At 51.1% G+C, this 11,674-nt stretch overlaps 1 protein-coding gene across 3 annotated transcripts; it reads right to left on the bottom strand.

Annotated features, from left to right (window-relative positions):
* Positions 1-4,857: 4,857 nt before the first annotated feature.
* LOC100061707 (putative butyrophilin-like protein 10) lies at positions 4,858-10,586 on the bottom strand. 3 transcript variants are annotated; one of them, XM_023618269.2, is made up of 6 exons: positions 10,309-10,586; positions 9,122-9,217; positions 8,572-8,928; positions 7,511-7,792; positions 6,209-6,322; positions 4,858-5,535 (listed from the first exon to the last, which is right to left on the bottom strand). In XM_023618269.2, the coding sequence occupies exons 2-6, from the start codon at positions 9,213-9,215 to the stop codon at positions 5,531-5,533; spliced, it is 852 nt and encodes a 283-aa protein (XP_023474037.2). In that variant the 5' UTR covers positions 9,216-9,217; positions 10,309-10,586; the 3' UTR covers positions 4,858-5,530. The 3 variants fall into 3 exon arrangements, with proteins under 3 accessions (XP_023474037.2, XP_014586323.3, XP_014586324.3); XM_014730837.3 differs by having other exon boundaries at positions 9,122-9,237; positions 10,309-10,577; XM_014730838.3 differs by having other exon boundaries at positions 9,122-9,220; positions 10,309-10,577.
* Positions 10,587-11,674: the final 1,088 nt, after the last annotated feature.

Raw genomic sequence — 11,674 nt, 5'->3', positions numbered from 1 at the left:
ACTCCAGCTGCAGATGCGAACAGCGGCCTCCCCGGGTCTGCGAGATGTGCTTGCCCGCGGCTGCCTTTCCTGCATTTATTAATCTTTCCTAAGCGTCTTAAGTGACGTCCCACCTGCCCAGTAACTTACACTCTGTCTGCACGGACCAGGAGGGACTCGAGGGTCTGGGCGGCCACGCGGGGTGTGAGCCCTGTGGTGGCACTGCTCACTTGGGGACAGTGCAGGGAGCTGGATGGCTGGGGTCTGGGACACCTCTGCCCCCTTGCCTTCCACACCAGGTGCGTCCTCACACAGTCACTCATTTACCTTCAGAGACTTGCACACACACACACACACACACACACAGACGTTTGTGTACCATCTTCACACACTCACACACAGGGCTGACTAATACAACAGGCAGTCCGTCCCCGTGGTGTGGCCAGAGCCCCCAACGGGGCACAGTCCAGCCCAGAAGCCTCCTCTGGGTCTAGCAGGATAATTGAAACCCCAAGAAGACAAGATAGAAAAATCTAGGAAGATTTAAGAAGGAAATTCAACTGGGATAATGGGTGAAAAAAATACAAGTAGGAAGAAAAATTATTAGAAAATAATTAAACTGGGGGATCAATAACTTAATCGCTATGTGTGTGAAAATTCTCATCAGTTTTCTAATCATGGTCTTATCTATCGGTAGTATTTTAGTGGCTTGATAGGATATTGAAAAATGTAGATCTTAGGATAAATTTTGTATAATTTTAGTTAGATTTTTATAAGTGTTTTAAAATTATTTTATTGAAGTTGTGATAGTTTATAACATTGTGAAATTTCTGGTGCACATTACCGTTTATCAGTATCTCTATATATGTGCCCCTTTACCCCTTATGCCCACCCCCAACCACTTTCCTCTCTGGTAACCACTAATCTGTTCTCTTTGTCCATGTGTTTGTTTATCTTCCACGTATGACTGAAATCATGAGGTGTTTGTCTTTCTCTGTCTGACTTACTTCGCTTAACACCATACCCTCAAGGTCCATCCATGTTGTTGCAAGTGGGACGATTTCGTCCTTTTTTATAGCTGAGTAGTGTTCCATTGTGTATACACCACATCCTCTTTATCCAGCCATCAGTCGACGGGCACTTGGGTTGCTTCCACTTCTTAGCTACCGTGAACAGTGCTGCCATGAACATAGGGGTGCATAAGCGTTATGAATTGTTGATTTCAAGTTCTTTGGGTAAATACCCAGTAGTGAGATAGCTGGGTTGTATGATATTTCTATTACTAATTTTTGAGGAAGCTCCATACCATTTTCCATAGTGGTGGCACCAGTTTGCATTCCCACAGCAGTGGATCAGGGCTCCCTTTTCTCCACATCCTCCTCAGCCTTTGTTATTTTTTGTCTTGGTAATTATAGCCATTCTAATGGGTGTAAGGTAATATCTTAATGTAGTTTTGATTTGTGTCTCCCTGATGATTAGTGATGTTGAACATCTTTCCATGTGTCTGTTGCCCATCTGTATGTCCTTTATGGAAAAATGTCTGTTCATATCCTCTGCCCATATTTTGATCTTCTTGTTTGTTTTTTTTGTTGTAGAGTTGTACAGGTTCTTCATATATTTTGCAGATTAACCCCTTGTTGGATATACGATTTGCAAATATTTTCTCCCAGTTGGCGAGTTGTCTTTCATTTCGTTCCTGGTTTCCTTTGCCTTGCAGAAGCTCTTTAGTCTGCCGTGGTCCCTTTTGTTTATTTTTTCTTTTGTTTCCCTTTCCTGAGGAGATGTGGTATTTGAAAAGATGCTGCTAAGACTGATGTCAACGGGTATATTGCCTAAATTTTCTTCTAGGAGTTTATGGTTTCACATCTTACCTTCAAGTTTTTAATCCATTTTGAGCTAATTTTTGTGCATGGTGTAAGGGAATGGTCTACTTTCATTCTTTGGCACGTGGCTGTCCAGTTTTCCCAACATCATTTATTGAAGAGACATTTCTTTCTCCGTTGTATGTTCTCGGCTCCTTTGTTGAAGATAACCTGTCCATAGATAAGTGGTTTTATTTCTGGGCTTTCAGTTCTGTTCCATTGATCTGTGTGCCTGTTTTTGTACCAGTACCATGTCGTTTTGATTATTAAGCTTTGCAGCGTATTTTGAAGTCAGGGATTGTGATACCTTCAGGTTTGTTCTTTTTTCTCAAGATCAATTTAGCTATTCAGCTTGTTTTGTTGCCCCATATGAATTTTAGGATTCTTTGATCTATTTCTGTGAAGAATGTCATTGGGATTCTGTTTGGGATTGCTTCGAATCTGTAGATTGCTTTAGGTAACATGGACATTCTAACTATGTTTATTCTTCCCATCCATGTGCTTGGAAAATCTTTCCTCTTCTTCATGTCATCATCGATTTCTTTCAATAATGTCTTATAATTTTCGTTGTATAAGTCTTTCATCTCCTTGGTTAAGTTTATCCTTAGATATTGTATTGTTTTTGTTGCGACTGTAAGTGGGGAATATTCTTGAGTTCTCTTCCTGTTAGTTCCTTACTAGAGCATAGAAAGGCAACTGAGCTTCGTAAGTTGATTTTGTATCCTGCAACTTTGCTGTAGTTGTTTATTTCTAATAGTTTTCTGAAGGATTCTGTAGGGTTTTCTATACACAGAATTGTGTCATCTGCAAAGAGTGACACTGGGGTTCTCCAAGACTAGAGCTTAGCTCTCTCTTCTTTGTCTCTATCTTGTTTTTAAACCTTATTTTTTTTAAAAAAAAAAAAGTAGTTTTCAAGAACACTTTTAGGTTTACAGATAAGTTGAGTAGATAGTGTGGTGAATTCCCAAATCTTATTCACTTTCATAATTGCAAATGCCAGTGCATGCAGCTGACTCCAAATCGCCGTCTCTGTCCACACTTCCCCTGGGAGCCCCAGGTTTGCGTATACAACGATGGATTTGAATCTCTCTTTGGACGTCTGAGAACATGTCCGTTTTGGGAGGTTCTGAGATAATGCTCACCTCCTTGGCCTGAATCTGTCTGGTTTCTCCCAGCCTTTCCCTTTCCAGTGCATGGAGCCACCGCAGCCCAGCTACTCGCCCAGCTGAGGGTCATCTTGGGCTCCTCTGTTTTCCTGGCCCCCATCAACTCTGCCACTTGGGCCTCAGGACCCCTCTTGTGTCTGTACCCTCTCTTCCTTCATCAGTGCCTCTCCCTTGCTTAAAACTCATCACTCAATTTGCATCATACTTTACAGAAAATCCAGACTCCCAACCACAGCCTTCCAGGCACTGCACGATGGGCCGTCCACTCGCCCCCAACCTGTTGGCATCTCTTCCACACCCCCAGCTCTTGCACTGCAGCCCCCAAGCTCTGTGCTGCTGAGGAGGGGTCTCCTCCTTCTCCCTCTGATGCCTTCTCCCCATCACCCCACCCTCCCTTTAGATGGTGCCATCCCTAGCAGAGCCTGGCGATGCCATATGGCCTTCTTCATTATTGCACCCATTCATTCCTGTAATATTTACCCTGATGTATTCCAGTGTCAGTTAAAAATTTTAATTGGCTTATATGTTCCTCCCCACATAGATTCGATGCCCCATGAGGACGGTAGAAGCTGTTTCACTCAGTAGTAAATACCCGGTTTCTGGTCCATGAGGCCATCGGTCACTGTTTTAAATGAATGAAGGGATAAATGCATGTGTTCTCTCTGTCTCCTCCTTGGTCCTGCAACAGGTGGCCATGTTTGGACCAGCTCCCGGGCTTCCCTTAGTCCTCTCACTTGCTCCGTCACGTGCCCTGCCAGTTTCTCCTCTCCAGGTCCTGGGCACTCCATCCACAGATTCTGCCCCCCGCACCCCACGCCTCCCACCTATGAGATCGTGTCCAGAGGCCCAAAGTCACTGATTTCTCCACTCTCCAGGGTAACAGTGTTCCCCCAGTGCCTTGTCTCAGAAAATCTGACTCTCCTGGCAGCTCCCACAGGCAGGACTCACTGCCAGAGGCTCTCCCAGGGCCTCAGGAAACAAAACAGAAGAAGCTAAGGTGTCTTGGGGCAGCTGAGACCAGACATTCACAAGGATGGAGCTGCCACTCACCAGCATGTAACTCAGCATTTCTACACCCTGGACTAGATACACAGGCATGCACACACATGCACACATATGAACTCACGCATGTGTACACACAAATGCTTATACACACATTCACCCAGACATGCACACAAATACATGAATGCACATGCTTGCATGAAGACATGTACACACTTATTCACATACATGCTTATGCACACCTGCATCCAGACATGCGCACAGCTACGTTCATACACATTTATGCACACACACATGGGTGGAGACGTGATCACACTCTTATGCACACACGTGCTTGTGTGCATGTGCATCCTGACATGCATGCACACATGCATTCAGACATGCACACACTTATACACATGACCAACACATCATACACATGCATGTACACATGGATGCACATGAAAATGCACACTTGTGAGCAGACACACACTTGGGAACAAGCATCACATTGCAGACTGAAGACAGAAAGGGTCTGGACTTCCCCTGGGGCGTTTCGTGGCCTTGCCCTCACCATCCTCTTGAGTAGCTCTGACCTTCCCACACTATCTCCATCAGAAGCCAGTGTGTGAGGGAGAGAAGCCGAGACGCATATGTCACTGAAGGAGGCCCCTCCTGCCCTTTCCTGTTTCCCTGAGACCAGCTCTGATTGCGGGGTCCCCAGGACAGCCCCCACCCTTTCACCCCTGCTGCATTGAGTTAGGGCTTCTGCTGCCTTTGCCTTTAGGGGGCGGGGGTGGGACTTGAGGTTGTTGCCAGGCCAAGGGAGTCCACCTCTTGGTGAGTTAAAATCAAACCTACACCAGGAATAATTGTCACACAAAGTACAATTTTATTCTCAGCATGCAGCCTATGAAATGGAGACCATAGGGAGTAATTTCACAAAGCTATGGCTCCCAGAACACGGAGAGCAGGTGCCTTTTATTTGGGGTACAGAACAAATATGCCAGAGGGACGTTTTGTCATTCCACGTAGAGGCGGGCATAGGCTGGCACAGGTGCACTTCAAATACACGCCTCCACATATGTCGCATGTTATGTTCATAGGGCTTAAGCTCCTCCGCAGGTGGAGACCTTGGCATTAGAATGAGGCAAAGGGTACTTCGGTACATCTTTCCCTGCTTCTGCACAGGTGTCGTCCCCGCAGTCTGTTTGCACTGCTATGAGCTGGTTTAAGCCAGTGGGTAGCTGTTCCTCCTCCTGAAAAATGCCTTGGACGGACTGTTAAATGCTGATGGAACTTACTCTAAGCAACTCTGAAAGACATCTTGAAGCAACTCTGGGCATCCAGCTGGTGACAGGGTGGCCTGGGGGCAGAGGCTCCGAGCCTCCAGCATGATCCTCACCATAGATGAGGCCAACCTGTCTCCAGCCTGTATTGCAGGAGAAAGACGGAAAACTGTGGGCTTCAGCGTATGGATGGAGGCAAAGCTCCTGTTCTGGGAAGCTAAGCAAAACAGCACTCACTGAGCTCTTCTCCTCATCATGCTGTAAAAGAAGAACAAATGCACCTCCTTTAGTGTTCAGAAAACAATAGTGGGGTGTTCATCCCCGGGGAGGGCAGTTTGTGGGCCCAGCCCCCTGGCCTGAGGCTGCCCCTCCACCTTAAAGCCATAACTAGGCTCAAACACTGGCCAAGGGACAGTCTGCTCTGCTCCCCCAACTGGGCGTGACCTCTAGGGGCAAGTCCCCAGCTCCTGAAATGGCACAGGAGGCAGGGCTGGACCAGTGGGGAGGGAGACGGTCAGTGCTGCTGACGGTCCTGACGACGGCAACAACAGAGGCTCACGTGCCCGGCTCGCTGCCTCGTGTCACCACTGCCCAGCCTTTCAGGACCAGGCCCAGCCCTGTCTGTTCCCAGAGGGAGAGCTGCCAGCCTTCGTGAAACCTCCTGGGGAGGAATCACGGAGGGCCTCTCGGAGAGAGGGGGCTTCCCTGGGGCTGTGGGGACTGGGCCACCCATGGGCTGGGCCTGCACAGGGCGCTCCCTTCCTACTGCATTTGGGGCACACATGGGGAAAGTCAGCACAGGGCTTTGCATGAGCGCGTGGTCTGGAGGGGCAGGCCTGTCCCATCGGGGATCCCTGCCCACCAGGCAATGGCAGGTCCCACTCCTCTGCCACGCGAGCTCCTTCTTCTTCCGGCAGCTTCCCGTTCTTACCCCTTTCACGCTTCCATAAGAAGCAGGCGACTGTGGCTCCAAGTATGGCTGCTGCGAGAAACAGAGGCAGAACTATCTTCCAGGCTGTGGACTGGAACCATCTGGAGGCGGGATCTGCAGGGATTCCAGGGGTGAAGAAGACAGTGAGAGAGCTTCAGTGTTCTCAGGGTGGAGACGCTGCAGGGTTCAAGGGTCTGGGGCACGAGGTTTACAAACTGCTCTGAAATGGTTCAGAAAACTGTGTGTGTTGTGTTTGTACAGATGGATGTAGGTGGACGCGCAGGAGAGAGAGAGTAGACGAGTGGAGAGAGATGGTCAAACAAAGGGCAGGACGTTAACTGTTGGGTGAATCTGGGTAAAGTCTGCACAGGACTCTGTGTATTAGTCCTGCAAATTTTCTGTAATTTTGAAATCATTTAGAAATGAAAATTTTATACAAAGTTAGGCATGGAAGCCATGGAGGGGTCCTTCGGGGGGCGAATGGATAAGTGAGTGAACTGTGCTGCAGCCCGACAGTGGAAGATTCTTCAGCACTGTACAGAAATGAGCTGTGAGCCCATGAAAAGACACGGAGGAACCTGAAGTGCACAGGACTCTGTGAAAGAGGCCCGTCTGCAATGGCTCCACACTGCACGATTCCAAGCATGTGGCGCTCTGGGAACAGCAAACCAGGGAGACCGTGCAAGACCCTTTCAGTGATGTCACGGGCTGGGGGAGGGAGGGATGAATGGCGGAGCACAGAGGACTTTCCGGACAGTGAAACCACTCTGTCTGATACTGCGATGCTGGATCCAGGTCACTGTGCATTTGTTCAAACCCACAGAAGGCACCACACCCAGCGTGACCCCTGATGTGCACCACGGACTCGGGACAATGACATGTCCACGTCAGTTCATCAACTGTAACAAATGTACCTCTCTGGTGGGGATGTGATAAAGGGGGCGGCTGTGTGAACGTGAGAAATCTCTGCTCCTCCCCCCAATTATGCTGTGCACCTGAAATTGCTCCAAAAAGTAATGTCTATTAAAAAACTTTTAAAAATGTCTATGTGGAGCAAAGGTTTCTGTTTCCCCTGGAAGGGACAGCTGTGCTGGGGGCTCCCTCTGCACCCCAGCTCTGTTCCACCTCAGTAATCAGCACCTGAAGCTGTGCATCTCCCCTGACCCCCGGGCAGGCTGTGTACAGGGCCCTGCCTCCTCGTCCACTCTTGCTACAAGCCTTGGGATTCCCTCCTAATGTCCTGGCATCCGGGGACACGAGCGCCTGTGCTCAGAGCTTTTGAGGCCAGAACTGAACACTCACCAGGCAGGTGGTGCCTGGACACCTTCTTCTCCGTAAGGAGGGGGCTAGAGATGGAGCAGGCCATGCCGCCCACAGCCTTGTTGGGGACGGTCAGGCTGGATGTCACAGCCCAGAGGCCGGTTATCGGTGAGACCGAGACGTTGGTCTCAGAATGAAACATCTGTCCCCGGAAGTCTCTCCACTCCACCTGGGGCTCCGGGTACCAGCCTGCCGAGGTGCACTCCGCCCGGACAACTCCATCCTGATCAACTTGCACTTGGATTCTGGGCTCAGAGCCCAGCCCTGCGGGAAGAGACGCCCCAACCTCTGCAGCCATAACTGCTTCCATCAGAAAACTTAAAATCCCGAGAATTTCCAATAGGCCATTAGGGAATTTTTACAAACTATCTCCCTTGTGTCATATTTACATCCCAAATATGTTACACTCATTCCCAGAAAAAAACAAAAACAGAAAAAGCAGAAAAGACTCGGGGAGATTAAGTACCTCTCCTGTGTCACAAAATTAGTAAATGCGGGAATTGAACAGAGCTTTGCTGACTTCAAACACAATTTCTGGACCACCAAGGAGACTCCTCCATCTCCACACTCTCCTCTCTGTCTCTCTGCCTCTGACTTTGTCTCTGTCTCTCTCTTTGTCTCTGTCTCTCTCTCGCTGTCTCAGACTCTATCTCCCTGTGTTACTTTCCCTCTCACTGTCTGTCTTTCTGTCTCTGCATCTCTGTCTGTCTGCCTGTCTGTCTCTGTTGCTCTGTTTGTCTCTGTCTCTTATTCTGTCTCTGTGTTTCTCTGTTGCTGACTCTCTGTCTCTGTCTCTTCTTCCTCCCTCCCTCCCCTTTTCTCCCTGGGGCAGAGAAGATGAGGAAGTTAGAAAACAGAGCCGCGTGTTCAGAGACACATTTTCCGGGAAGACCTCGCTGTGACAGCGCCTGGAACACGGGATGCCAGGAGCACCTGTCGTGGGAGTGCTCAGGCTTAGGAACATGGGCCACAACCTGGAGCTGAGAGGAAACTTCGGGGAGAAGCTCCTGGGGAGACCCAGGACTCCGCTGGCCGGCCCTCACCTGCCACCGTCAGCCACAGCGTGGCCTCTGCAGACATGGTGCCGTTATTGAACTGGCAGTGGAACATCCCGTTATCGAAAGTGGTGACGTTGTGTATCCTCACCGAGGCCTGGCCCTGGGCCACACCATCCTTCAGGAAGGTGGTCCTTCCCTGATACAGCGCCATCTGCTCTTCAGGCACATCCTTCCCTTTCCTGTGCACGTGCACGGCGGGGGAGGGCTGGTCCCTGTACCACCGCAGCTCCATGTCCTCGGCGTTGATGTTGGGGTACAGATAGCACAGCAGGTCTGCGTCTTCCCCCACCTTGGCCAGAACAGGCTCACGGGGCCCAAAGACCTCGAAATCAGCTTTCTGTCCTACAGACAGATCCGAAAGGACTGGTTAGACCAGGGGCCAGGAGACCAGCCTCTCCCACCCACGGCCATGGTCCCCTGGGCTAGAGTCCTTGGGTCCTGAGTTGACACGGGAAAGTGTCGGCCTGGCTCTCCTCTGGCCTTCCCCTCCCTACACTGGGGCATCCTCCTAGCACGGGGAGGGAAGCTCTCCTACCATTTCCAGGGATGGCGCCAGACAGCAGCTGCAGGAGGAGGAGGGAAACAGAGCCAATGGGCCGAAAGGCATCTTGTCCACGGGTCTTGGCCATGCCTGCTGGGGACAGAGACAGCCTGGATGCCAGAGACAACGTGGGGACCACATTAATTTCTCTTGCTGTCTCTCTTCTCTCTTCCTGTTTCTGTCTCTGTCTTTCTGTATGTCTCTCTCTCTCTTTGTGTCTCTTGGTGTCTCTGTTTCCCTGTGTCTCTGTTTCTCTCTGTCTGTTTCTATCTCCGTCTGTGTCTCTGTTTCTGTCTTTCTGTCTCTGTCTCTATATCTCTATCTCCCTCTCCATCTCTGTCTATCTGTATCTCTGTCTCTTTCTTTTGTGTCTCTCTGTCTGTCTGTTGTCTCTCTGTCTTGAAGGGCGACATGACACATCAGGAGGCCAATAGAAGTGAAGGAAAATGACCTTGGAAGAGAAAGGTCGTTTTCAACCATCTCGGGCCCTCCTCGTCCCTCAAGAGCTATGAATCCCAGACAGAGAGACCACAACTCAGCCAGTCCTGTGTCCACCAGCCCTAGGGTAACGTTTCTCTTATGGGCATCCATCCACAGAGCTCCACGGAGACCCCTCCAGTATGAGGGGCTTCACTTCCTCACCTGCTCAGTTAAGCTTATTGTCCAATCTCTAGCCACGATCTGTCATGAATGACAAGCAGTCTGGGGGAGAAAACCTAAATCCAAGGTCAGAACCACATCCACAGAGCCCCTTAAAGCCCCCTTTTCCTGTTGTTCCCAAGGGGACTTCTGCAGTTGGAGGAGGGGACCCAGACCCCAGGGCTGTGTGGCAACGAGGACTTGAGGCCAACACACCCTGTACTTTAGTCCTTATTGTGGACTCAGTTTAGACAGCCAGATTCTGAACTGGTCCGCTGGCCTGGCTACTCCACCCAGCACAGCCTCCCATCCTGGCATCTCTGTGAAGGAGTCAGGAGCTATGTGGACAAATGTTCTCCTCCTATGTGTGCCTGTCGTCCAGGAAAGCCCGCGGTGCCCTGGCCCTCGAGGATGGGAAGAGAGTGGAGAAAGCAGAAACATCGATGAGGTCCCAGGAAAGCCCGCGGTGCCCCTGCCCTCAAGGATGGGAGGAAAGTGGAGAAAGCAGAGACGTAGATGAGCCCCAAGCAGCAAGTCCTCACCCAGCCCGAGTCCAGCTACAGGCTTCCTGGGAATCCTGGTGGTGGTGAGGAGCAGTTTAGTTCTCTGCTAGCTCCCGGTGGGCCATTGAATTAGTGAAGTGGGCCGTCTGCAGGTGGTGTGAGGGCAGCCTGGAAACAGCGCATGCAGCTGAGTCCCCGATCTCTGGAGGATCCTCCTAGGACTTTTCTGGAAAAATAACCAACTGTGCCTCTTTGGGAGCTGCCACACAAAACACCCCAAACCCGAGGGCTCCCTGAGGGGTGTGGTCACCAGAACTGAACTCCTGAGGGCGAGGAGTAGGACCCTGGCAGCAGGAGATAAGGGGGGAGACGGAGGGCAAGTGGGGCAGCCGGTGGCGGACGGTGTCGGGGTGGTGCCAGGAGCCTGAGGAGGAGACTCACATCTCGAAGGCTCAGACTCAGGCCAGGGCAGAGGCTGGGCCTTGAGATAAAGTTGCTCCGTTACCCAAAGAGCTCCATCCTTGCCAAGGTGGGCCCGCCTCCTTTGGGAAAGTTTTTCATGACCAGGTTTAACCTGACCAAAATCTGGCATTTCACCCCCAGAGACCACTGGGCGGATTTCAGGCCAGCCCCTTCCCCATCCCCTCAGCTGTGGCAGTCTGTCCTCGCTGGGAGTCAGACTCCGATGGGCTCAGAACACCCACCTGAGGAAGATGCTGGGCTGGACCGTGTTCCTGCCTCTTCTTCCTTCTGTTGACTCAAGTCTGGAATTCTCCAGAAGGGTTTGGTGGGAAAGAAGAAGGGTTGCTTGACTTTCTTGGAGGTGGGGTGTCTCATTCTATTTGGCAGAATGCCAGGCTCTGAAGGTCTGTGTCCCCCCAAAGTCAGAGCTCACACGGGGGCTGGTGTTGCCCCCAGCCCACCCCACCCCCCATTCCTCCTCGGGGAGCCACTGTTGGCGGGCAGTTGTCCCCCTCACACACCAATATGAGGGTCATGGCTGCTACTCGTTCTCCTCCTCCTGTGCGTTGCTCTGATCAGATGATGACACCAGCTAAAGCTCCGCTCAGGTGCTCTCTGAGTCAGGAAGGAGGACCGGGCCGTGACAAGACAGCGCACCTCAGATCCGCCAGCCTTGAGGAAGCAGGACTCGAGGCTCGCCAAGGACAAGGATGGACGCCGAGAGTCTGCGGAGACGCCAGTAACGGCTCACCCTGAGAGCTGCCACGAGGAGGCGAGGGCTCCACACCTGCGTAGCAAACGTCCTCCAGGTCCTCATCGGCCACCCAGGTGAGTGGGCCTCACTGGGCATGAGCTCCTGTGTGGCCCAGGGCCTTTCTCTGAACATCAAGTTCTACGAGAGATGTCCACCCAACTCGTGAGGTGCAGCCCTTACGCGGGGTGG

Source organism: Equus caballus, chromosome 14 (assembly GCF_041296265.1).
Source record: "Equus caballus isolate H_3958 breed thoroughbred chromosome 14, TB-T2T, whole genome shotgun sequence".
NCBI lineage: Eukaryota > Metazoa > Chordata > Mammalia > Perissodactyla > Equidae > Equus > Equus caballus.
This window is presented reverse-complemented; position numbering and strand designations above follow the sequence as displayed.

Coding starts and splice junctions, on each gene's coding strand:
- LOC100061707 (XM_023618269.2), bottom strand. CDS start 9,215: ATGGCCAAGACCCGTGGACAAGATGCCTTTCGGCCCATTGGCTCTGTT. Junction 8,929..9,121: donor TGGCGCCATCCCTGGAAATG/GTAGGAGAGCTT, acceptor ATCTGTCTGTAG/GACAGAAAGCTGATTTCGAG. Junction 6,323..7,510: donor GTCCAGGCACCACCTGCCTG/GTGAGTGTTCAG, acceptor GAATCCCTGCAG/ATCCCGCCTCCAGATGGTTC.